We start from the raw sequence: 27,610 nt of genomic DNA on the forward strand, positions 1-27,610 counted from the left end.
TTTGAAGAATTTTCGAGTGAACGGTGATTTCATCTTATTGGTCAATTAAACAGCACTTTTACAATTATAATTAAACTTAACGGAATAAAATGACAAAGATAGATGAGGTAGTGTTTTGTTTTCTAAATGTTTGTTAATTGTTGGTTGCAGAGGGACTAATCTTCACCTAAACAATGATTTCATCTGATCGATCAACTAAATAACACTTTAAGATTGTGAATTGGGATAAAAGAACAAAAATTAAGATAAAATAGGTGGTATATTGTTTTCTGAATGTTTTATACAAGTTTAACATCCCTCTTTTTTAAAATTATTATTCGTTGTGTTTAGGTTTTTTTTATTTATTTATTTGTTGTTATTTTCATGTATTTAAAATTCTATGGTGAATTGCTTTACCATTTTTTTATATGGTTTGGTGATATTCGGTGATATCCCGGTGATATGTGAAAATTTCTTACTCGGGTTGATTCTATTACGTATCTAAGATTGGTTATATAGTTTAAAGAAATTTACTTAAAATACAACTTGTTATCCCCGACCAAAGGCAATTATAAGTTCAAAACTTGATTCTTTCCTAAAACAAACATTTGATTTACTTTGATATATAGGGATTGAGTATTGTAAAACAAGTATTAAAGTAAAACAAACAAGATATTTGTTTTATTTGTATTCTTTTAATATTTGTTTTATTTTACCTAAAACCTTAATAGTAATAATAAAGCAAAAAATAATAATAAATAAATGTTTGTGCTTATAATAATTGCTCCATAACATCTTCAAAAGATATATAAATGTTCGATAATGAAGGAGTTGTCTGTAGTGAAAATTAAGTTAAAAAATGATGTGGTAAGTGGCTCTAAGATTATTACTAGCATTATTTACCAAAGACAATACAGTATTTGGCTTCCTTATACATGATTTTCGATTATTTTGCTTACTTACAATCCAAGGTCATTTGTAGAATGCTTTTTTTTTTATTGCACAATTTTTTTTTTTTGAAAACAACCGTACGGGATACACGCGGCGGAGATTGTAACGATCGTTTGGTTGGGTGTGCCCTTAGTCGCCCCGCAGAAGAGAAGCCATACCCTTAAGAAGCTTACCCAACTCATCGCTTAACTCCGGAAGACAACCCCGGTAAATCTTGCATAATTTCAGAGGTAACGCAATTAAAAGCCGGCGGTTTCTTTGTGTTAAGAATAATCCTCACTGAATACAAAATTTTATCATTTGCATATAATCTGAAAGTTTTTCTACTTATTGAAACCCAAAACCCATAAATAACGATACTACTACTAGGTGTTACATACTTACATTTATCTACATGTATAAAGTTTTAATGGTCAGATAAATTGTTTCTGAGTAAAAATGAATTAGAGGACGTCTTTTGGAGAAAGGCCCAATTAAGATTTCAAGCAAAGAAACATGTAGTTGGAAATAGATTATAGCCCAACATACCGTCAATGTGGTTAGGCCCAGTATAAATCTGGCCAGCAGCCTACTACCCCTTAACTTTTTTTTTTCCATACATACATATCTATCTGCTTAAATCAATAAAGTCGGATATTAATATTTTTGTCTCTCGAGATATAAGTTAATCCTCATGTCTTCTTGCAAAACCAGAAGTTCTTAAATAGAGCACCCCCCCCCCCCCCCCCCCCCCTTTTCTCATATATCGTTATAGTAGAATATCTAGATTTTATAATCAAGTAGGTCATTTACTTAATCGAGACGCTAAAGAAACTTGGTCATGTAAAAATACTTGGAACCCAAATGTGAGTATGTGACAACATGTATTTCTATCCCTACCCCCTACACACCTCCGCCCAAACACCTACAAACATGAATAGCAATATAATAATTAACACCACTAAAGCGTGTAAATATTTGTCTCAAACCTATCTAAGAAACAAAACAAATAGGCGGCCATTATATCGACATTAAACTTGCCCGTTTGTACAATATGGTTTCGCGCCCATACTATCACCAACATAGGCGGTACCGGGAAAAAATCTCAGAACGGGCAAAAATAAAAAATTCGTAAAATATAAATCTAAAAGGGGAGAAAATATTAAAAACCCATAGAAAAATTTTTAAAATCCATAAAAAAATTTAAGTTTACATATCAAAATTTAAATTTTGAAGGGCCCCTTGCCCAACGTTAAGCACGCCCCTGATCACAGACATCTTGCCCTGTTGGTGTTTTTGATAGGAATAGAAACATGACATACGTAAGTTCAAGTTTCTTTTATAAAGAATGAGGACTTATAATTAACGAAATTCACAAATATAAACTACTGTATTATTTTTGTTTAACACAAAGAAATGACTTGGTTTATAACGTATGGCATTGGCAACAGAAACTGTTTACAAAGCGACAATTGGTAACGTGGATTTCAAAAAGAATTGCTTATAAACAATGCGAGGGCAATATTGGAAATTGAAATAATATAGATGGTGCTACAACTTTTTTTTTTTACGGAGTATAACATTAGACGGTGCTACAACTTGGGAGTTGTTGGTACTTGGTAGTTTGATACCCTTGTGTTTAACGGATACTCTTTAAAAGCAGCAATTATATTGCCACCAATATATAAATATTTCGAAAATACCTTTGATATGTCCTAAAGATACCATCGCCTATCATAATTTTTGTCAATGCAAAAATCAACAAAAAGAATTAAAGATACTTGATATGTCCTACATTTATTATTACTAGACTCGTGTCCGTACGTTGTGAGGTGATTGTGGTAATGACGACAGATGGTTTTGGCGACAAGTAGTGTAAGTTATTGATGTAAATATAATTGATTTAAAAATGTTAGTTTAATTATTTTAGAAATTGAATAATAAATATTGTAAACTATTTTCATTAAGGGTATTTTTAGTGGATTATTAGATAACTAGTTATGTTGAAAATAAGAGGCATTTTAAGTGGACCAGACTTATAATTTAAGAAGGGAGAGCAGGTTGATGTTTTATAATAATAGTATAATAAAACGTTATAAAGTAAAAAAAACATGTTTAACTTTTAACACTATTAATTAGACCATATCGAGAAATGCATGTTTTGGTTAAGTAAATAAGGGTAAGAATTCTCTCAAGTTACTTAACTTAATCCTAACCCTTAAATTAAAATCAAGAATCAAGATTAAAAGATTAATAAATCTTTGACATTTATTGGTTCACAATTTCACATTGTGCTTTTAAAAGTGTAATAATATTTGTTATTGGATAGGATGGAAGGAGTTTGAGATTTAATGTTTTAATTAAAATAAGTAAATGTTTATTTTGAAAAAAGTTAAATAAATATGTCGTGTTGAATATGCATAGAAAAGGAGGTGGTGGGTGTGGGGGGTATATATACACACTGATATTTCTCATAGGTCTTATTTCTTCTTCTCTGCTTTCCATCTCAATCTTTCTCTCTCCAATTTTTTTATTCATCAATTATCTTAAAATCGAGAGAGAGAGAGAGAGAGAGAGGATGGGAGAGGAGAAAGGAGGGAAGGCAGGTGGGGGAGTATGGCCAACCATCAAGCCATTCGTGAATGGTGGTGCATCTGGTATGCTTGCTACCTGTGTCATCCAACCCATCGATATGATCAAGGTTCTGTATACATAGATTAATTGTTTTAAAGTCTGCATTTTTAAGTTGTTAACATGAAACATAAAAAGGGGTTTGTAATAAATCTTGTTTCTTGTTGGGCTTAGATCTTGTTTGGTTTTAAAGTGTGTGTATTATAATGTTGTTTATATGATATGATGGTGTTGTATATATTTTATCTATAGGTGAGAATTCAATTGGGTCAAGGATCTGCTGGCTCGGTTACAAAGACTATGCTTAAGAATGAAGGAATTGGTGCCTTTTATAAGGTTTGCCCTTACCTGCTCTCTTGTACTTTTGTAATGTTTAATCTGTGTTTGTATGTGTGCTGATCTTATTATTTCTAAGGATGATTTGATGCTAAGATTGTAAGGATTTCAGATTGTTTAATGTCTAATAATCGTATTACCGAGATTCAGATATCTTTTGTTGGTGTAGTTTATGAGACCTATATGGAACTTGGTTCTTTATGCCCTGTTTGTTAATCAAATGTAGGGGATATTTTGTTAGGAGGATATCCTTTGATAATTCAGGTTGTTAAGAGAATGTTTTTACTCAAATATTATCGGTCGGTCATTATATAATGCACTACTGATTCTTGAATCTTTTTTTATCCAGAGATGGAAAAACAAAAAGAAATTTAGTCAGAGTGTTCCAAGTCTATATCTTGGAAGTTCATAATTATTTGTTGAAACGTAGAAACGTCGTCCACCGCCCTAATCTGTACTTGTTAACAGTATGGAGTACTTTGTAGATAGTCATTCATAGTTTTGTTTATCTGCTTCTGCTATACTTTTCTCCATGGAAATCATCTTTCTTCTGTTCTTTATCATCATAGATTGGATCAGGGTAAACTTTAAATATCTGTTTTGAACAGGGTTTATCTGCTGGATTACTTAGACAAGCTACATATACAACTGCCAGACTTGGCACATTCAGGTACTACTTCCATTTCTTTAACATTCTTTTTAGCATCAGTTTAATGTGTTTCCGTTTCTTTACATTTGATAATTTAAACACGCCCTTGGTTTATCAACGTTTTTTTGCTTATTTGTATGATATTTTAATGTCCTTGCAGGATTCTGACAAACAAGGCACTCGAGGCCAATGATGGAAAGCCCCTGCCATTATATCAGAAAGCTTTATGTGGTTTGACAGCTGGAGCTATCGGAGCCTGTGTTGGAAGCCCTGCTGATCTGGCACTGATCCGTATGCAAGCTGATGCAACCTTACCTGTTGCCCAACGTCGTAACTATACAAATGCATTCCATGCTTTGTATAGGATTACTGCAGATGAAGGTGTATTGGCTCTATGGAAAGGTGCTGGTCCTACAGTCGTAAGGGCTATGGCATTGAACATGGGGATGCTTGCCTCTTATGACCAGAGTGTCGAGTTCTTCAAGGACAATCTTGGTTTTGGAGAGGCTGCTACAATTATAGGTAAGATAATGACACGATTCTTTTTACAATTCTTACATATAATGTTTGATCTTTAGCATCTTAACTTGTTAGTCAAATACAGAGATAGTAATCTCGACCATCTACTTATCAATTGGTCAAATTGGGTTCTTTTTGTATCTCAAACGCGTCAATTGGTTCATATCGAACAGTTTGAATGGGTTGAAATTCGTTTAAATTTCAAAGTCTACATTTAGTGCATGTAACGCGCTAGGTCATTTTGTTTAAATATATATCGTGATTGTAAACTGTATTGTTTTCTGGTCATAAAAAACTGATTAGTTACTTTGTAATGGTTATTGAAAATGGACAAAAATATGTTTGTAGGTCAGCACAACTCGATTCGACCTGTTTTGAACCATGCTTAATAGTCACCTCTTTGACCCCTTAAACCCCTTATCTTTGACCTCCCGTTTTGCCCATCTTTAGTCAGATAAACAAAATACTAGTATACCAGTCGATAAAAAAGTAAACAGGGCAATCTTGGATTCTTGGGGACCAATATCATTGCTATTAAGATTTGTGATGTCTGTAGACGTGCAAAGAGGAAATCTTGGAATGTTAATTTGCCACAAAAAAGGAAATTATGCACTTGTCAGTATCTTTATTCGTTCAGAGACAAATATCTTTATATTGTTGTTATTTCTTTGGCAGGTGCAAGTTCTGTATCAGGGTTCTTTGCTGCCGCCTGCAGTTTGCCTTTTGATTACGTGAAAACTCAAATACAAAAAATGCAACCTGATGCTCAGGGGAAGCTCCCTTACACAGGATCTTTAGACTGCACAATGAAAACTCTCAAGGCAGGAGGACCCTTCAAGTTCTATACAGGGTTTCCCGTATATTGTGTTAGGATCGCACCACATGTCATGGTACCCTCTCTTTCCCTCACCACCCATATTACTAGACATCACAAATGATAAATAACACATTGTTAGTTAAGAAAATGAATTTTATTGTACCTACATTGATGGAAAATATTAGTACCAGATATTCTAAAAATGTGGATCAAATCTGAATGCTGAAAGCAGCAGAATTGACGTTAAAGTCAAAGGTTGCAGTTTTCTGATATGTATATATTTCTGCTTGATTGGATTTTTGGTTTCGCAGATGACATGGATCTTCCTCAACCAAATTCAGAAGCTAGAGAAGAAGGCTGGATTGTAATTTTGCTTGCTGGAACATAGGTATGTTGGTTGGTGTCAAGCACGCTATCAGAAATAATACATCGTGCTGTACTTTTTGCGGATTTTGGTTACTTACTCATCCAAGTAAACTTGTTGAAGTCATCTGAGTTATACTTTTTTTGAAATGAATCATATAATTGATATACCATTTGAACAAAACTTGTTTAGGATAGGATTATTCATGGAGTTCAATTTTGAAATATTCAGCTCCTGGAATTCGGATTCTTCCATCTATGGTTGGATTAGTCTTGATTCAGTTTGAGAAAATAAAAAACCATGTGAAAGTGGGTTCAGATTTTTTGCACTAATGTCTGTTGATTTGAGCTTCATTGTATCGTTATGTTATGTAATCAATCATATATTCATATGATGTGTGTTTGATGACTGACTTTTGTTATGGTACAGTGGTCATATATCATATACTTGTGTTGCTAACCATATAACCAACTCAGCGTAGCCTAGTGTAACCTTGATGACAGGAACAAACAAACAAACAAAATTGAGATCGAATAGTTGATCAAAACACGAAACACCTAATGAAAAGGAAAACATCAGCCACTAACTAGCATCAACTTCATTAAAGAACCGAACACCGAAAATACTTAACGTTATATGCTTGTCTTTGAGTTATGCACAAAGCACCATCAACCTAGACTCTTTCAAGTCCTTTGCTTGTTCGAAACACAATTTTTGTAGTGTTATGTATCTGGGCTTAGGGTGAATCGAGGTTGGCGACATTTCGTACTTACTTCGAAGACAACTTCGAAGACAAACTCGATCGTTTGGAAGTTGGAACTTTGGATGATGAAGAGTGATGAAACACAGTCGAACAATCTATTTAGATAATGTGTGTTTTTCTTTTCTCGTTTTTTGTTGCCATTAGCAAAATAAATAAAATTAGGACACAATGGTTTTGTGACCCATTCGAGATTCATGGATACACGAATGTTTTTTTTTTATTACTGGATTCAAAATCAGCTTTTTAAGTCATGAGTCTATTTGAAGAAATTTTTTCCACAAATGGTAAAACAAAAGATATTATTTCTTTAAGTACATTTCCATTTTCATTTCTCGTAAAATAAGTATTCAATCATAAAAATTTTATTATCTTATTTTTGACCGATCGGAGATTCAGGGATACATGTATGTTTATGTTATTGGATTTAAAACCACCTTTTTAAGTTAAGAGAAAAAAATTTCTTACATGAATCAAATTTTCTTTTTTTTTTTAACAGTAAATCATAAAATATTAATACATCATCCGTTAAAATGATTTCTCGTAAGATAGTATTAATTCAATCATAAAAATAAAAATAATATATAAGTTTGAATATGTAATAATTTGATACTCATATTTTTTAAAATTAAAAATTATTTTTTTTGTTTTGAATGAACCCTTGTTTTAAGAGTAGATACATTAAATAATTTTTTTGTTGAAAAGGTTGTGTTTTAAAAAAAAAAAAAAGGAAAAAAATGTAATCCACAAAAGATGAACCCTCCACTTTTTATACTACCCTGCACTTTTATCCACCGCCTCATAAAAACAGATACAAAACCAAAATGTCACAAAACTCCGATCACCGCCGTCTCAAAATTGTCGCCGGCGCCGACCCATTTGGCTGCGTACTCAAAGACACCCTCGTCTCCCACCTCAAATCCCTCAATATCGACGTGGAAGATCTCGGCACCGACGACTACTACACCATCGGCGAAAAAATCGGCCAAACAATCAGCACCGCCTCCACCACCTCACCGGAAACCGAAATCCGGGGCCTCGTCGCATGCGGCACCGGGTCCGGCGTTTCCATCTTCGCCAACAAGTTCCCCGGCGTCTACGCCGTCACTTGCCTCACACCCTCCGACGCCGTGAACGCCAGGTCAATCAACAACTGCAACGTGATCGCCGTTTCCGGCATGTCGACGTCACCAGATACCGCCATTGAAACACTAAACAGTTTCCTCAACACCCCTTTCAAGTCCCCTTGTCCCGCTTCAAAATCAGAACCCTGGCCCGAAGAAATCCAATCATTTCTAGACGATTCGTTATCCAAAATGTCGAAAATCGGAACAAAAACCAATTCCACCAGCACGTGTTCTATATGTAGTTTAGCAAATAACCGAGAATTTAGGCCAGTTGAGATAATGCCAGGGGGGTCAATGAAAATAGTTAGAGACAACCCGACATCCGCGATCGTTCGATTCGCGAAAGGGAGTATCGAGCCGGGACATCATCATAGGTTCGGACATGATGTGGTAGTGATGAAAGGGAGAAAGATAGTGTGGAATTTGAGTAAGAATGGGGAGAGAGTTGAATTGGGGGTTGGGGATTATTTGTATACACCTGGTGGGGATGTGCACAGAGTCAAGTATTTGGAGGATACAGAGTTTTTTATAAGGTGGGATGGGGGTTGGGATATTCAGTTGGATGAAGATCTTGCTACTGCTAATGCTAAGTTGGATAATGAAGTTTGATTAACATTAAGTTCCTTTTTCTATACTACTAGCGTGTAATGCTTAAGTTTTGTCTCATAAATAAAGGTGTTTACTTGACTGTTTGTATGGTTGTAAAGATAGATAATGAGCCATTACTTGTGAGATGAATCCTTGGATGTATGTTTGTTGTTAGTTGCTGTTTGCCGCCTAAATCTATATCATTTTTTTTGGTAAATACATATTTTATTATTATTATCTAGATCTATACTTATCTATACTATATTATATTATAAAACAAATTCATTTTTCAAACTTTCAACGTTCAATTCAACAATATACACATATTAATGCATAATGTACCATAAATCATTTTATTCCTCTGATTCTTTCAAAATCTTTTATCTTAAAAACCGTACATCGATAAATTATAAAAATTATATGGGTGTTCTTAAAATTTCATGTTCTTTCATTAGAGATGTCATTCGATATACTTTCGACGAATTTTTATATCCCAGTGTGGAGCCCGTACAACTAAGGCATTTGACTATGACACTCTATGACATATAACCTCCTATAACCTATCACACTTTATGACCTATCACCTTCATCATTTTACCGCCGCAACGCGCGGGTACTTGCTCTCGTATTATAGAGCAAATAAGGTTTCAACTTTCAATTTCAACAATGTACACATGATAATACATAATGTACCATACATCAATGCCTATAATTTTTTCTCTCCTCCATAAATCATTTTATTCCTCTAATTCTTTCAAAATCTTTTATCTCAAAAACCATACATCGATAAATTATAAAAATTATATGGGTGTTCTTAAAATTCAATGCTCTTTCATTAGAGATGTCATTCGATATACTTTCGACGAATTTTTAAATCTGAGATCGAAGCCTGTACAACTAAGATATTTGGCTATGACACTCTATGACACATCATCTCCTATGACCTTTCACCATCACCATCTCACCGCCGCAACGCACAAGTACTTGTTCTTGTTATATTTTAAAGGCATTTTAATCTAAATATTATATTATGCTCTAAAATGAAACTAGTACTTTTAAAAAATCAAAATCCTCTAATAATCCACCTAAATGAGATTTAAACCAAATGGATTCTCTCAAAATTAAAAACCTTTTTATGATAAAATAACTATGTTTGAATTTAAAATAAAATGCAATAAAAGTATGTTATGAAGTTTCTATTAAACTTTATTTGGTTTAATTTTGAGTTAAAATAAGCTTTAACATATTAGTAGAGGACGAGCAAAATGGTTTGGGAAAATCACCATCCCCCAACCACCACCCACCATACACATTGTCCACCTGTCTACTCTTATCATTCTCATATTCAGCACCACCTCTTTTTTCTTTGCATTGATGTGGCGATGGCGGTATTGTTTACTCCCCATGCCTAATTATGTGCTAAAGAATTATCAACATTCGAAACAATATGTATACTACTATATAAAGCAAACTGTCCTTCCCCTTTAAGTAATTAAGAACTTGAAATGACCATATTACCCTTCTTATTTATTCACTAATTTAAACATCTTTACTTATATACCTATAATACCCTTAATAAAATAAACTACAACATAGATTCTCCAATCCTTATATAACCATATTAACCCTTACCGTAGCACATCATCGCCACAATTGCCGCAGCCACACCTTTGTCGTTACCACCATCACCGCTGCATCGCGCGGGCACCCCGTCTCGTCTTAAAAAAAGTATGTGCCTCTGTAATGATATCAAAGTTTAATATCCTACAAACAAAATGACCAACAATGTTAGACGCTACGTAGTAGATTTTGATACCGAAATGGACACAAAAGTTAGAAATGTTTTCACGATTATGAACAAACATATATCTCATCTTGAGGGCTTGAAGCACCAAAAAAATTAAGATCCATTTTGCAATTGTCTATCATAAACACATTAAAAAATGTTTTAACAACTTTATATATTGTATGTTAAATAGTCATTAAATTTAAATCTTAGATGGAGTATGATAGAATGATGTTTAACTGAAGTTTTTAAAAAAAGTAAAAAAATAAAATTTAAAATCTTACATCTTAAATAACCCAATAATGATTTTGACAGTAAGAAACACTTCTTAATCATGCAATTAAGTTGAATTAACTTCATAATCATGCAATTAAGTTAAATTAAATGTTATTTTATATTGATGTATATGAAGATGAATGGAACATCTTGACGACTTATATATGAAAATGAATGAAACATTTTAATAACTGTAATTGTTGAAGAGTTGGTCAAGAATGTCATCTTAAGAAGTAAAAGAAGAGAGAGGGAAAGAAATTAAACCTTACCAAGATCTTCGATCTACTTGTAAACCTTTAAAGCTTGTGGGACAAGTCTCATTTAGCTCTTCAGGCCATTATCCGATTTTAGTATCTTTAGAAAATTTGGATAGGTTAATGGTTGATGGGTTGCAAGTTCTTTTTCACAAATGGTTCATATGAAGAAGAGATTCAGTTTATAGGTAGTTTACACAAAAAGAATACTAATGTTGTCAGATATTTGAAGGTGTAAAAATTGTTTCCATTTCCAACTTTTAAGTTTGCAAATGCTAAGTAGTCTATTATCCATGCTCGGGATGAACCAAATCTTTTGGGTCCATCTTATGACGTAGTGTTGAGCTAATCCATAATACATACTTAAAACGTGGGTTTACAACTTTTTACTTATAAATTATGGAGTGAAAGTTTTAGAGTGAAAGTTTTTTTATTCAATCTCTAACAAAAAATACATATGTATCATTGGGTTATATGAATATACACTTCCATCTTCGTGAATAAAACTTTTTGTTTAAGGAGGTAACATTGATATCACGTAAATTGATCACAAAGTATTAATTTTATGACATCTTATACATATATTTAATACACAACTGTATTGTATAGTATAAATAATCTCCAATTTCTTACGGGATTAGTTTCCTCGAATGTAAGAAACTTTAAACGAATGTCTATTGTAGGAAATAACTAAAGTTCACACAAACACACACTAGATATAAATTCACCATTAACCATCATTCAAGCTCAAATCTATTGATTACAGGATTTTCCATTGACAAATGGTCCTCCATATGAATTAGGGTTTCATCAGCGAAACACTTATCTTTACATTAACTAGATGAATGTCCGCGCGTTGCAGCGACAAAAATAGACAACGTTTGAGGTGGGATGTGATGCGGGGGGGGGACGAATTATGAGTTAGAATTTTTGTTATGTGTTTGTGTGTGAGGCAGAGATAGAATCTGAAATTTTTGTAAAGGTATTTTAGTCACAGTATATAAAGGAGTATAGATAACCATATTATTAACGCTACCACCACCACCTATCGCTGCCACATTGCATAGGTACCCTTTTGTAATAAAATCACTCCCTTTAATATTGTCGTCACAAATGGGCTAAACACTGGATAAACTCGGTTATTGCTATTTGCTACAAAAGTGAGAACTTAACAAAATACAAGGGAGTCGGATGTACTCATAATAGAAAGCCAATAACCCACAAACATGTGTTTTTGTCACTTTGTGTGTAATAGAAGACCCAAAAGAAAACCCCAGAAAAAATATTTTAAAAATATAAAAATCGAGGGTCAATTCTTCACAAAAAGATTTCCCAGCTCGTAAAACCCTTGAATCTTTTCCCAAAAAATCAATTCTTGTTGTTGTCAAGAGTCTTGGTTTTTTTTTTTTTTTTTTCAGAATTCGCTCATAACAGATCTAATTTCATCACTGGTAAGTCTCAATTGCAAAACCCACTTGTAATTTTCCGAAATTCTTGCCAATTTTTATTAAAGTTTGTATCTTTTGCTAATTTTATTAGGTTTCAAGGATGTTTTAGTTATTGAACTATTAGTAAACTGCTTTCTTTCAGTTTGGAGGGTTATATTATAATTTTAGTTGTAGTTCTTGCATTTTTTTTTTTTGGTTGGTTATACTTATTTGATTACGGGGTAATCAGATGAGGTTATTCTGTTCATGTTACCCGGGGTTGGCGAGTCTTTTTGACTTAAATGTAAGCGGCCTAACTGCTGTATCCCGTGACTATTTCCTAACCATTTCCCTAGCCAGACGAATAGACTTAGTGAGGTTCAAACCTGAGACCTCTTGTGAGGAAATGACTAGGCCACCTTGGAAGTGTTTGTTTGTTATATTTGAGTATGTTGGAGTATAAGAAGATTCAAAGTTTTTAGGTGCATTGTAAATGATGCTTAATATATTATATATATGAGCATGTAGTATATATTTATATGTAATCTGTGTCAATTGTTTAAAGTAAATAGAGTTTAATTCCAATCTGCATATACGTTTATGGGAAGATGATATTTAGTGTCTTACTAATACTCATTTCATTTGCACACGAGCGATACAACGAATGATATTGATTATGTTTGGTTGTGTAGGAGAAGATGTTTGTTGGTTTAGTTGAAGGAGGATACGTATGTGGCTTTCAATAATGTCTATGAAGTTTTGACCAGATAAAAAGTTGTCCGGGGCGTTCAAGTGCATTAGTGATGTGGACAAATGTCTTCAAAATTGTATGTTTGATTTCTTTACTCTAGTTTACTTGTTGGGTTTGTTTTTATGGTTTCTAATGGCAATTTATTATGTTATACGTTTCTATTTACTTTGACGCATTTAAACCATATGTATGGCTAGTTAGTTAAGTACTTCATTTTATTGTGTCTGAAATTTGTCTTAAATACACTTTAAAAAGCGAGTTAACGGAAATAAGTCAGATGTTAAGGATTACATGAAAATAACTCAAGTGATGGACTTACCACTTCATTATACATATCATTTATATATTCTCTTTGACTTTTTTGAAGGGTGGTCTACATCAAGTATCATGGTTTCAGTTCCTCCCGAATGAATTCGATCCCAATCTATCTGATAGAAGGTTTGTCATTTTGATGATTTTAAATCTTGCAATGTATTAAACTCCTATAGAGTTGAGCAACAATCATTATTATTGGTCACTATATGGCAATTTCTTGGAGGTTGCAATTTTAACCCATTTACTTAATAGTGGTACAGCTTCGGCTGCATAGTTCTAAAAATCTTAAATCTGACTTTTTGAACTTTCTAAGATTTTAACTTGGACCTTTTAAGCAACTTGCTATAAGTGAACAACTGAACATTAATTGGTGGAAGTGAATGCAAAGTGGTTTTGGTTTTTTTATGTTCCAATTGGTGACCATTCTTAGATCTTGCTGAATGTTTATCTATGCTTTGGTCAGTTTAAAGTCGAATCAAAGAGATGTTGGTGCACAATTGGTGCTTGCATCCCATCTGCAGTTGCAAAAAGATGGGTTTCTTAGTACATGGGGTAATTCGTTTGTTGGGCCTTGGGATCCATCTCAGGGACTACATAACCCTGGTATGTTTTTAATTTGTCATTAACCATTTTGAGAATTAAAGCACTATATACTTTTGTTCTTTTTTTTTTTTTTTACTTCACAACATTTGCAGATGAAAAAATTAAGCTATGGCTTTTTATACCGGGCCGCCATACATCTGTCGTTGACAAGGCTAAAGCTGCTGTGTCCAAATTAAGAGGTACATTAGCAATGCTTACCTTTTAAAAATCTCAGTTCTGATTTATTAAATTTGTTTATATAATATTTTGCAGCTCTTGCATCTGGAGTCTGGTTGGCACCAGGGGATTCTGAAGAGGTGTCAGCTGCACTATCTCAAGCTTTAAGGAATTGTATAGAAAGGTTCCTCTTATATATTTTTAGTTTATGGTGGAGGTGGAATAATGGGTGAGTCAGGCGGTTGGGTAATGACGTGACTTGTAATAATGATTTACTTTATTAGAGGCTATATTGGAGTGACTTGACTGGGAAATACTTACTATTTAGATGATGAATATGCTTATTATGATCTTTAAATACGGATATTATATTAACTAATAATCCGGTTCTTTTGAATATAACGGTTTAGGTAATAAACATTAGAGATACAATTTGGGTGATGTTTTGTTTGTCCTCTTAGGCCCCTGTTGTTAGTTTGCCTAACTTTTTGATTTTACCCATTTGAATAATTATTATTAAAACATAACCAAAATTGACTAGCTCATTAGCAAACCGGTTGAAATTGCCACCTCTAGCTTAATTTATCTTGGAAAAGGACTATCTAAGAAACTTATGTATTTTTTTTTAATATACATCGACAGAGCTTTAGTAGGACTATCATATATGAGATTTGGGGATGTATTCTCGAGATACCATCCATCTTCACAAGGGGAAGAGCTATTCAGGTATGCAAATCAATTGGTAAAGCTGATTATATAACAGTTGATTATTTACATACATTAATACATATATGTTGACTATTTGACCTTTGTAGGAAAGGCCAGCCGGTGCTTGAATTCGTTTTTACCGCAACAGATGAGGGTGTATTTGTTCATGTCATAATATCTGCAAAGTTTGTCACTTTCTTTCTGCTTATACTTTTATGATTTTATACTTTTTCAACTGCTATATAAATATTTTACCATTATCCCTATCAGACATGTTCGGTCACTTTTAAATGGTGACATGGAGGCAATTTTGAAACGCGCTTCTAATAATTCAGGTGATAAGCTTCCAGGTCAGTTTATGATTCACTTGGTTGTCACTCTCTGTTGTTGGTGCTTAATGAAGTTTGACTTTCGCTCTAAGTTTGATTACTCCCGGGTTCTTCTTATGCAGTTATTGTCTCACCTCATGGGATGCGTGGCAGGCTTACTGGATTTTGTCCTGGTGATCTCGTGAAGCAATTATATTTCAGGTGTAGTCACCGTTATTACCATTAATTTTTTTTGTTATTATCTTTTGATACTTTAATGTTTATATCACTCATGATTCTTGTTACCATTATTACCAATGATCAATTTTGTTATTATCTTTTGATAATCTAATGATAAGAGTACCCATATTCTTGTTTGTTTGTATTTCTAATAAACATAATTTTACAGCTCCGGGAAATCTAAAGCTTCGAATGGAATTGTGGGTCTTCCATACCCAATTTCGCAAAGTTCTGGCTGCCAGTTAAGGGGACAAAATTGTTATCTTGAAGTAACACTAGGATGTGAAAGTGCTGAGAGTGATAAACTGCAACCATCAAGTTCAACTAAAAACTTTTCAAAGTCTGAGTCGCTATATGAAAAAACATTTATATATCCAGCTGAGGCAGTCCTTGTACCTGTTATGCAGACTTCATCTGCTAGATCGTCTCTCAAAAGGTATCTTGTCCTATCTTTTTCTTCATTATTTTATTTTACAAGATAGGTTTACTAATAGTTAAATTTTGTTATCTTGCAGATTCTGGCTGCAAAATTGGATGGGGCCATCATTGTCTGGTTCGTCATTCTCTATGCAATGGTACGTTTGTTAGTTTGAAACCTATATTTTCCCAACTTGCATTTTCTTGTTTTGTAATTCTTTTGGTTTGCTTGCAGTGATAATGGCATGATAATGGATGGATCATGGCAACATGGTTACAATAGTAGTGGGAATAGTAATAGTAGTAGCAATAGCTCTAGTACATCTAGTGACAGTGATTATAGGATGACTGGGGAAGCAGGGGATCTTGAGGCTGATGCTGATTCTCTATCATGCATAAAATCTGGTTTAACATCTGCAGATCAAATGCATATCGATGGTTCTAAATTGGTATGATCCCTTATCTGAATCCACATTTGACCTGTTAGAGAAAACGATCTTAATTGTCACCTGCTGATGTGATCATATGTATTATGCAGGGTAGTAAGCGATCTCGAAACGGAATGACCGAATCTTATGGTCAGGCAGGTACAGGGACAATGAATGAATTTGGTTCATTGGAAGTCAACGAGCAGGGTGGGTCTCAATGGGACTGGGATGATGATGACAGGGGTGTTGTCATGGATATCCAAGCACTTCTTTCAGAGTTTGGAGATTTTGGTGACTTTTTTGAAACTGATGCTTTACCATTTGGTGAGGTTAGTGATGATATAAAGTAGGAATTTTTACACTTCAGTAAGCATTACATTGACACTGTATATGCTGACCTAGTTCGATATTTTTGATTTTGTGAAAAGCCGCCAGGGACAGAGGAGTCACAGACACCCATGTTTTCTGCAACAGATGGTGGAGATGCAAGTAGCAGCCCGTTTACTGGGATGTTGGATGCCTCTGACCCAATGATTTTACCAGTTGGGTTTTCATCTTTTGAGAGCTTTAATCCACCATCAACCATTGTAGAGGAATCAATTAGCAAAAATCAAGAAGCTACAAAAGATGCTGTATCTTCTGGATCAATGAATTACAATCCACCAGCTAATAATGGTGAGTTCGATTATTTGATTAAAGCTGAAGCCCTAATGACATTTGCTCCAGAATATGGAGCAGTTGAAACCCCAACAGCTGACTTGCTATCATCTGTTATCAAAAGCCCGTATATTCCAAAATCTCGAACTGTGGAAAGTGCAAATTCCAGTTCAAATAATTACGTATATTCTGCAATACCGCCTCCTCGTCATGATGTATCTAATGATAAATCCAGCATTGGTGCAACTACGAAAGACAAATATTCTTTGCTCCAATCCAAAAGTTACTACACTCAGATCGAAAGCGTAAAAGATAAAAAGGATGAAAAACCGTCATCCCGTGATAATGATATTACTTCACATGATGATCTTGCACCGTCAACGTTGTCGGGTTTTAATTCTTCAAATACGGGTCCTAGATCTTCCGCTCGAAGTAAGATGCCGGGAACAGAAAATTTTCTTATATCATCAAAAACGGCTATCGCAAATGAACTCGAGTGCATTATGTTCCAAGCATTTATGTGCAGAATTAGACATACAATATTAGCTCCCGCCAGCTCATTGCCCAGTGGATTGAATAGGTTATCCGGAAATAATGTTTTGTATCAGATGCATGGTGAATCAAATGTTTTGACAGACAATATGTCGAGTAAATATGATATAAAAAAGAAAGAAACAATACCCATTAGAATTGCGGGGGATTTGGATGGTGGGCTACTTGATGGGCCTCTTAATTCACCTGTTGGTGTTTGGCGAACCGTTGGTGTTGCTAAAGGTTCAAAAACGACGACACAAAGTATTGAACCATTTGGTGCATTACCTCATAGTTCATTTAATGAGGAAGGGATGCTGTCATATGGTCAAAGGCAGCCTCTTTTGGAGCTTCTTGATGGGATGACATTACTTTTTCAACAAGCAACATCTTTTGTTGATGTGACATTGGATGCAGATTATGGGGACGGTCCTTATGGTTGGCTGGCAATGCAAGAGCAGTGGCGGCATGGGTTTTCTTGTGGGCCGTCTTTAGTTCACGCTGGTTGTGGTGGGGTCTTGTCTTCTTGTCATTCTCTTGATATAGCCGGTGTGGAACTTGCAGATCCGCTCTCTGCTGATGTAAGATTCCATATTTCTTACTTCTCAATTCTCATTATTATTATACTAGCTAATCAACCCGGGTTCAACCCGGGACGCTTAATTAAAAATTTAAAACCAAAAAATATATAGAAATATGTATATAATTTGTTGTCAATACATTATAATTTGATACGGAGATAGTAACATACTTGTAAAGATGAACATTAATACATAAAACCGATTAGGGTGATGAAAAATTAAAAAGCAACTATCATAAATCAATGGTAGATATGAAACTAAAATTAAAGAGTTAGGATATTATTTTTCATATTAATTATAAAAAATTAAGGTTAAAAAAATAATAAGAAAAAAAAATGACATATTGCCTAATATAAAAAATAATTTTTGAAAGAAAAGAAAATCTATTATGACATCATATATTTTTAAAAATAGTTTAGGAAAAAATGGTGGCATGCCACATAAGTAAAAAATTTCTAGAAACAATCTTGTTTTATTTATATAAGAGATTTTACATAAGGGGGTGTTTGCATTAACAGAATTTGCTTAATTTCCTTCTGATTATCGAGGATAAAATAATCAAATCTGAACTATCAAAAGGATGTTCTAATTTCCAATTTGGCTTTGATTATTGTGAACTGAAGTTGCAGTAAGTAGTTTTTAGTGTTCGGATAAATAGATGCTGTTTTTTTATTAAAATGAAAACCGGCAAGAAATTTAAATAAAAATTCTAAATTTGACAATCTGGGGTACTAAAAATTGTGGCTCATCTAAAGAAGTGAAACTTCATTTTTCAAAAATGTGGGATTTTCTCAAATTTGAATTAGTTATTCTATCTGGTTCCCTGAAATTTTTACAGAGAATTTTCACACCTAAATTTTTCAAAGATTAACTTTACTATTTATAATGTCACAATGTGACTTCCATCCCCTCTGATTAACCAGGATTTTGGTGCCCACATTGTCAAATTTTAGATCTTCGGTTACCTTTCTGTTTCTTTTAGAATGTCTACACCAAAAGTTGACCTTAGATTTCATATTTTATCTTAGAAACTAATGAATCACAAGAAGTTTGGTCTTTAGTCACCGTTTTTGGCTTATGTTGATTACTTAACACCTGTCGCTCAAAATTTCAGTTTAGGATATTAATTTCATGCCATTTGCAATAAAACTGATCAGCTGAGTGCAAAAATTAAACCACATTTTTATCTCTTCTTTAACCTAACTTGAGGGATTTGTGCTCTCCTTTCGTAAATATTCCCTTGTTCTTTTGATTAAAATGTTATTTTGGTCACCATCACTCAAACATCTGATGATTACTACTTCAAACAGCAGTACATACAGACCCTATATTCTATAATCTGGTATATATCAGCTAATTATGAGATACATCCAAACACCCTAGTACTAGTTACAAATGTGATATGTAGTGTATGTCGTATGAAGATAGTTTGCTATTTAATTAAAGTTATACTTGTTGGGTTTCAGGTTCATGCGTCGTATGCTATTACTTTGCTTCAGTCTGACATAAAATCAGCCTTGAAATCGGCTTTTGGCACCTTTGAGGGACCATTGTCGGTCACTGATTGGTGCAAAGGGCGAAATGGTCCATCTGATGTATTTTCAGCTGAATCATCTGCAAGCATAAATGACTGTAGAGATACTTCCCTTGAACCTATAAGCCCATCTCAGTCTGCTGGTGGATCTACATCATGTCCTAGCAAAGGTAACTGATGTTTAGTTGTAACTGATTGCTTGAGTGCACAGTAGTTATAATATCTGGTGTAACCGGTAGCTTAAAAATTGCAATGCTCATTTTCGTACCAGCTAGTACAAAATGGATTATCGAACGGTGAGATAGAAGTTACATATTTTACTTACGTTTGTTACTTAATTTGAGTAAACTTTACTTCTATTTCTCTAAATTCCCCTTTTCCCCAAAATTATCCAGTTTCTGAAATAATCAGCAATAAACACAACATAGAATTATTTGATTATTTCAACGTCATAATAAAATCAATTTAAGCATTAATTTTTCCAGCCAGTATAGGTATAGTTGATTATCTGTTTCTGATCATTCACTATTACATAATCGTATTCGAAATTCACATCGAAAGACCCCCGATGTAGCAGTTACGCTTGTTCACATATTTAATGTATTGGTGATAGATGGAAATCGAGTGGATGACATAACCGAGTCAGATCAGCAACTTGGACTCAGGCCTGCACTTCTTGTAGTTCCCTTTCCTGCTATACTTGTCGGGTATGGATTTGATAATATATTTTCTGGCTATAGATGGGCTTAATGCTAATTGCATAATTGGGTAACCAACTCTACTCAAAAACAACTTTTTTGTCATTTTGAGTTACCAGCTTCAGCTCTCTATTCTGTCTAGGCGGTGTTGCTGAAAATGTCATTTTCACACGTGTCCTTTTTGGCTGTTGCTTGTGTCAAGCTTAACAGTTACTCACATTAGAAATTTTTCTTAAGCTAATCAAAATAGAATTCTCTGATAGTCCACCTTTATAGAGTGAGAAAAATACTGTGTAACCCATAATACAAATATAAGTAAACTTGGCTATCTTCCGCCCTCCCTTTTTTTCTTAGCAATTGGCACGAAGTCTACTAGACATGTATTTGTACTAGTGGTAAAATATTTATAATGTTTAAGACAAATTCTACTACTAGGGGTTAAATGGTCATTTTTTTTACCTAAATCTGAAAGTGATGTGTGCAACAGATACCAGGATGATTGGCTTAAGACCTCAGCTACCTCTCTTCAACACTGGGAAAAAGCTCCTTTTGAACCATATGCTATGCAGAAACATGTGAGAAATTACTACGAGTGTAATGGTTTTCTTTCAAGCTAGAGTGGCATGTTGGGCAGATTGCGTACTGGGTCAAAACTGGTTGCGGCTGAAACATGTCATTCTTTTTTGTGATTTAAAAGGGCGGGCCCGGGTTGTTGTGCAAACTCTTTCATGCCCAATATTTAAAAATGTTCATTGTGTTGGCTTTGCTAGGGTGACGTTCATCTTATTTGACCCTTTTAACCCATGTTCGTCTATTTTTAGCAAAAACTTTTTCTTAAATGAATTTTTTCCCATCTGATCCTGTTGAGGCAAAGCACAACACAAACCAAACCATTTTTTAAGTAAATGGGTAGATATTTTAATTGGTCATTTTGTACCTCTAGTTTAACATGGATTTTCAGAAGACAAGTCATAATTTAATCGGTCATTGTCTCGTGTTATTATTGCAGATGAATTATTGTGTCATATGTCCGGATATCGACCCCCTTACAACTGCGGCTGCAGACTTCTTCCAACAGCTTGAAACTGGTGTGTCATATATAGCTGTATTTTTTGTATGCTGTAAATTATAACCTGCTGCATTAGACTCGTATTAAATGTGTATTGTTTTTGATGATTCACAGTGTATGAAACGTGCAAATTAGGAACTCATTCACCTCAAACTTTTGGAAACCAAACAAAGGATTCGGGGAAATGGTCGTCTTCTGGTTTCGTTTTACTTGATTGTCCACAATCAATGAAAATCGAAAGTGATAGTGCATCTTTGGTGGGTTCCATTAGTGATTATTTTCTTTCTTTGTCTAATGGTTGGGATTTGAAAAGCTTCTTGAAGTCCCTCTCGAAAGTTTTACAAGCCCTAAAACTTGGTTCATGCTTTGCTCCGAACTCCAAAGAAGGAAACAGCGCTCCTTGTACAGTAAGTTGTGTATATATTAGATACTTTTTGTTAAATAGTTTATAATCTCCTTGAATCTTTTATATTTTTTGGATGTGGTTTTCAGGTAATATATGTGGTGTGCCCGTTCCCAGAGCCAGTTTCTGTTTTAAAGACTGTTGTTGAATCATGCGTAGCTATCGGTTCAGCTATTTCCCCCTCTTCAGATAAAGAAAGAAGGTCTGCAATGCAAAATCAAGTTGGGAAGGCTTTAAGTTGCTCTACAGCAGTAGATGAAGCATCGATATCAAACATTGTGACAATTTCGGGTTTTACTATCCCTAAATTGGTGTTACAAATCGTAACTGTCGATGCAATCTTTAGAGTGACAAGTCCATCTCTTAATGAGCCGGTTATTCTTAAAGAGATTGCTTTCACGGTCTACAATAAAGCACGGAAGATTTCTCGAGGATTATCTAATGATGTCATTCCATCAGTTTCGATTCAAGGTCGCTCTCAATCTCATTCAAGTATGATGCAGATGAATTCTCCAATCCCTGGGATGTGGAAAGATCCCATTGGGCCTCGGCTAGGCCAAAGAGAAAGTGAACTTGATGCTGGTTTGAGGGCTGGTACATGGGATAACTCATGGCAAATGTCTAGGCCTGGGGGATTGGGAGGGGACCCGAACAGAACCAGTGAATATCTTCCTCAAGATGAGTCAAAGTACATGTTTGAGCCACTTTTTATTCTCGCGGAGCCCGGCTCTTCAGAAAGAGGAATGTCACCTGAGTCTTTAAAGCTTTTAGCGGATGATGGTACGAGTTCCGATGCCGGGCTGGGTTCTCAAATAGACGGGTCGGATGATGGGTTTGGCTCCAACCTACAGAAAGCACCACCAAGTCTACATTGTTGCTATGGATGGACCGAGGATTGGCGTTGGCTTGTCTGCATATGGACAGATTCGAGAGGCGAATTGCTTGACAGCTGTACGTTTCCGTTTGGTGGAATTAGCAGTAGACAAGACACAAAAGGGCTGCAGTTTCTTTTTGTTCAAATTTTACAGCAAGGTTGTCAGATACTTCAGGCATGTTCTCCAGATACAAGCACAGCAAGGCCTCGAGATTTTGTTATCACACGCATTGGATGCTTCTTTGAGCTAGAGTGCCAAGGTAATTAAATTATTATCTTCCCATGCTTAATTTATTCAGCAATATTTGTACTAATTAATACGATATGTAAGCAGAATGGCAGAAAGCCCTTTATTCTATTGGTGGTTCGGAGGTCAAAAAGTGGTCTTTGCAGCTTAGACGATCGGTACCTGATGGAATCTCTGCTAGCAGCAATGGTGGTTCATTGCAACAAGAAATGAATATGATACAAGAAAGAAATCTACCAGCTCATTCTAAAGGTTCTACCTTTATGAAAGGTGGGTTGGGTCAACCGTCGACTAGAAAGCAGCTCATAGGTGGTGGTGGAGGTCATATTTCTATGGACAACTCCAAGGGTTTGCTTCAATGGGTTCAAAGCATCACTTTTGTATCATTGTCAATTGACCATTCCCTACAGTTGGTTTATCAAGCGGACTCATCTCCAGGTTAGCTTTATTCTTTTTATTCCATTTATGTGTAGAGAAGTGAAGGAATAATTTTGTTACTCTAGGGTTGAAATTGATCTAAAGGTTTAATTGCATAAAATTGAAGATGTAAGTTTCCCTTAAATTCTATTTTGGGTAACACTGAAGTTTCATTCTTCCAGAATAACACAAATTTTCAAAAAACTATTGTATTCTGGTAAGCGGAAAATTTTACACCGGCAACTCAAACCGGATAATTTGATGTATGGGTCAGTTTGGGTTGTTTTGGCCCGAAAACATTATAATAGTTCCTTTATTTTGTCATAAATAATTAACATGTCAAATGTGCTTATAAAAGTCCTGTTATGCCATTTATAATTTGGTTCTTCGAATAATATGTTGTTTAGAAGGTTTTTATGCATTAAATATTCACAATGGTTTTAATCCATAAGACCTGTTCCATTTTAAGCTTGATGATTTTGCTTATTGGCCCAGTAAGATGATGAAAACCCGACTTATATTCACAAGTTAATGGATTGCGACTTGCGATTCCCACATTTAGCTTTAGTGAATCCTCTATAAAAGACGTTATGGTCATGCATACCCTGGTAAAAGTATCCTGGATCCAACTCTTTTCTTTAATATGTTTGTTTGGTTTGGAATTAATTGCAACAGGCACGACTCAAGGCAGTGGAGTAATGGGCCACTCTAGTTATGTTGAAGGGTTCACGCCTGTAAAGTCCCTTGGGTCTGCTTCTGCGTCATATATATTTGTACCTTCACCTAGTATGCGGTTTCTCCCCCCTAACCCTCTACAGCTCCCAACCTGCCTGACCTCAGAATCACCACCACTGGCCCATCTTCTTCACAGCAAGGGTTCTGCTATTCCCATTTCTACAGGTTTTGTAGTCTCAAAAGCCGTGCCTTCTATGAGGAAGGATTCTAGAAGCAATTGCAAAGATGAATGGCCTTCCGTTCTCTCTGTTGGACTAGTCGACTATTACGGAGGTAGTAATAGTAACAATAATAATGAGAAAACAAAAGGCATGGGCAAACTGGGAATGGAAAACCATTTGATTCTAGAGCGTGTGGCAGCTGAACTACATGCATTGTCTTGGATGACGGTGAGCCCAGCATACCTAGAAAGACGAACATCACTACCTTTTCATTGTGATATGGTTCTCAGGCTTAGAAGGCTTCTACATTTTGCTGATAAAGAACTTTCCCAGATTTCCGATAAACCAGAAATCTAGAGATATGTTAAATGCTAGTGATTATGTGCAGGAATAGTTGTACAATTTAATTAAATGCATAATTGTAGTACTTATGATTAGGAACAAAGTTTCAAGGTGTTCTTAGAGAAATAGTGGATTTCTTCTTTCAACAAAGTTACATAGGTCATGAAGTTATTTTAGTGCTAGGACTTGAATGTACAAAAGCATTTTAGATTTTGAATGATGTTTGTGAAGCAAAAGCGGGTTATAGATGAACATTGATGTGTGTGTGCACGCGTGTGTGAATTTGATGTTAATTTTTTCTAAATTTTTTAGGCAGTGGAAATCCTGACCTCTTGATTGGGTTTATAGTGTTATGTGGTTCTACCTCCAACTGGGTGAAAATTTAGTCAAAAAGAACCTACAAGTATCAACCGGCATAAAGACAATATTGGTAAGAATGATTCTATATTATGTATGTGTATTTTGCCACAATACTTGTAATGCCTCGCAGTATCTTTGTTCCATGAACTTAACGGTTGTAGATTCAAGTCTCGTAAGACCATTTGTAAGGGGTAGATGATTGTAGATTCAATTCTCGCAAGACCATTTGTAAGGGGTAGGCGCTAGTGATGACATCTTTTATTTCTTTTTGCTAGTTTTGTACGAACTGTGAAGAAATACAAGTGTAAATTTCTACCATGCTTATGTCGGATGTTTTTTTGTAAATATTTTTTTTACACTTTTATCCTATTTTTTTTGGTTTCTTGTTGTTGAGTATTGTTGCTGTGTAGTAAAAAATTAAATTTTTATGTTGCGGTGGAAATTGGAAAATGCAGATGATAGATAACATGGGGAGGGGAGGACTATGAGTGGGGGAAAGGGGCAATCTTTCCTAACCATGTGAGAGTGACAAAGGTCCAACCAACCACCTCCTTTTTTGATGGTGAAAATGCCATGATTATTTGTAGTAGGCACCCATTTTGGTTGTGGCCCTGGCTTTGCATCCCCCCATGTGCATTGCACATGATGCCAAAATGTTCACTTGTCCGTTGTCTCCTTGTTCATACCGGAGGATTTTAGAAATAGTGAAATACCCTTTCTTTTAATCATTGTTAGGTGTTATCAATATCAATTCATGAGTCAAGTGAAATCATATCATATGGTGAGGTTTCTAACATAAAATCTTAGTAGTGATTGGCCAAATTAGTCAAGTACCATGATAGTACAAAGAGTAAATTACACTTTTCGTCCCTAAAGTTGACACGTTTTTCACTTTTCGTCCCTTAAGTGAAAAATTTACAATTTTGACTTTAAAGTTGGCAGATTTTTTCAATCATCGTCCCTCGCCAAACGTCGTTAAGTTTCAGCCGCTAAGTCGGACACGTGCAACACACGTGAGGGACTGAAACTGCAAAAAATGACAAGTTCAGGGACGAAAACTGAAATTTACTTTTCTATTTTCATCATCTTTATCTTCTCCGGCTGACTTTTGTCGGAAAACTTAAAATGCCGATATCTCATTCGTTTCTTTGAATTAGACCACGAAACTTCTCAAAATTAATTTTCGCACGAATTCTAACCAAAAGATTTCAGATTCAACACTTGCCGGAAAACTCAAAATATCCATAACATGGATTTTGAGCAATATTTCTGTACGATTTAGCTTATTCCAAGAATGCAATATTTCTGTTTTCCCAAATAAGTTCATGTTGGATTAGGTGTACGTGTTCCTCACCAAGACACCAATGGTGTGCCTCATTTATTATTCCATAAGCTCTCCACCAAAAAGAAAAGTACAAAATGGGGAGAGACCTTCATGTGGATTCGGTTTTTGTCAATGAGGCAAAGACATAAGATCAAAAAATTAGAAATATATATAAAGAGGAAGCAAAGAGGGACGAAAAGACCAGGAGGCCTGACAAGCCCCTGCAACTCAAATATTTCAGATCAAAAATTCTGATCATCGTCACCTGATTCTTAGTTTATGTAATAGAAGTTCAAAGCAATTTACAGTTCGTCATTTGGTTGATTATAACTCTTGTTCTATGTGTTGTATAGAAACTTTAAATCCGTTGTTCGTGAAATCCTTACGTCAAAATCTCATTCTGAAAGTTGTTACAAGTTAACTATCGATTCATCTAGTATTGTGTTAAGTTTCATAGCGATTCGTTACCTTCCATTTTTGGCGATTTAGTTATATGTTAGTTTCATCGTAAGGTTTTCGATATAGTTTACTGGTCAATCGTTAAGGTTATTAAGTTGTTACAATAGTTAGATTAGTAGATTGAGGTACAAAGAATTCGGGTGTGACAACCGATTCATTGGATCTCGTTTCGGTTATAAGATTCGTGCGGAAATTAATTTTGAGAAGTTTGGTGGTGGTTTCGTGGTCTAATTCGAACAAACGGGTGAGATATCGGCATTTTAAGTTTTCCGATGAATTTTCCGACGAAAGTCAGCCGGAGAAGATGAAGATGATGACAACAGAAAAGTAAATTTCAGTTTTCGTCCCTGAACTTGTCATTTTTTGCAGTTTCAGTCCCTCACGTGTGTTGCACGTGTCCGACTTAACGGCTGAAACTTAACAACATTTGGCGAGGGACGATGATTGAAAAAATATGCCAACTTTAAGGTCAAAATTGTAATTTTTTCACTTAAGGGACGAAAAGTGAAAAACGTGCCAACTTCAGAGACGAAAAGTGTAATTTACTCTAGTACAAATAAGTAAAAGATTTTAATTACATAGCTACATTACTAAAAAGTTAAGACGTGTTTATTATTGGGATTTTGAAGAGTATCTCACCTATTTCTAAAGAAAAAGCCATGGAAGATTTTTTATTTTTATTTTTTTACCTTGGATGTTTGGTACGAGTGAATAAAAAAAATGGAAATGTAATAGAGAATGAATATAGTGGGAAAGAGAACGAGTATTTGGAAAGAGAATAAATTTCGTCGTTTGGGTATAAATAGAGAATGAATATATGAAAAATACAAAATTTTAAATAAATATTAA

At 34.8% G+C, this 27,610-nt stretch overlaps 3 protein-coding genes across 3 annotated transcripts; all 3 read left to right on the top strand.

The window, feature by feature from the left end:
* The first annotated feature begins 3,395 nt into the window (after positions 1–3,395).
* On the top strand, positions 3,396–6,646 carry LOC122605980 (mitochondrial dicarboxylate/tricarboxylate transporter DTC-like). The gene is made up of 6 exons (XM_043778946.1): positions 3,396–3,610; positions 3,793–3,876; positions 4,485–4,546; positions 4,686–5,047; positions 5,720–5,934; positions 6,173–6,646. Exons 1-6 carry the CDS (start codon positions 3,488–3,490, stop codon positions 6,227–6,229), a joined length of 903 nt encoding a protein of 300 aa, XP_043634881.1. The 5' UTR covers positions 3,396–3,487; the 3' UTR covers positions 6,230–6,646.
* A 1,115-nt stretch (positions 6,647–7,761) lies between these two features.
* LOC122583452 (DNA damage-repair/toleration protein DRT102) lies at positions 7,762–8,894 on the top strand. Its single transcript, XM_043755855.1, has one exon. It carries the CDS (start codon positions 7,810–7,812, stop codon positions 8,719–8,721), a length of 912 nt encoding a protein of 303 aa, XP_043611790.1. The 5' UTR covers positions 7,762–7,809; the 3' UTR covers positions 8,722–8,894.
* A 3,557-nt stretch (positions 8,895–12,451) lies between these two features.
* LOC122600108 (mediator of RNA polymerase II transcription subunit 13) lies at positions 12,452–24,870 on the top strand. Its single transcript, XM_043772773.1, has 23 exons — positions 12,452–12,467; positions 13,136–13,270; positions 13,562–13,632; positions 13,973–14,112; positions 14,205–14,291; positions 14,365–14,452; positions 14,911–14,994; positions 15,084–15,161; positions 15,247–15,326; positions 15,428–15,506; positions 15,694–15,960; positions 16,040–16,099; positions 16,177–16,390; positions 16,480–16,698; positions 16,798–18,138; positions 19,605–19,842; positions 20,286–20,379; positions 20,858–20,945; positions 21,380–21,458; positions 21,554–21,846; positions 21,932–22,976; positions 23,051–23,401; positions 24,056–24,870. The coding sequence occupies exons 2-23, from the start codon at positions 13,247–13,249 to the stop codon at positions 24,631–24,633; spliced, it is 5,598 nt and encodes a 1,865-aa protein (XP_043628708.1). The 5' UTR covers positions 12,452–12,467; positions 13,136–13,246; the 3' UTR covers positions 24,634–24,870.
* The last annotated feature ends 2,740 nt before the right edge of the window (positions 24,871–27,610 follow it).

This window comes from Erigeron canadensis, chromosome 1, assembly GCF_010389155.1.
Source record: "Erigeron canadensis isolate Cc75 chromosome 1, C_canadensis_v1, whole genome shotgun sequence".
NCBI lineage: Eukaryota > Viridiplantae > Streptophyta > Magnoliopsida > Asterales > Asteraceae > Erigeron > Erigeron canadensis.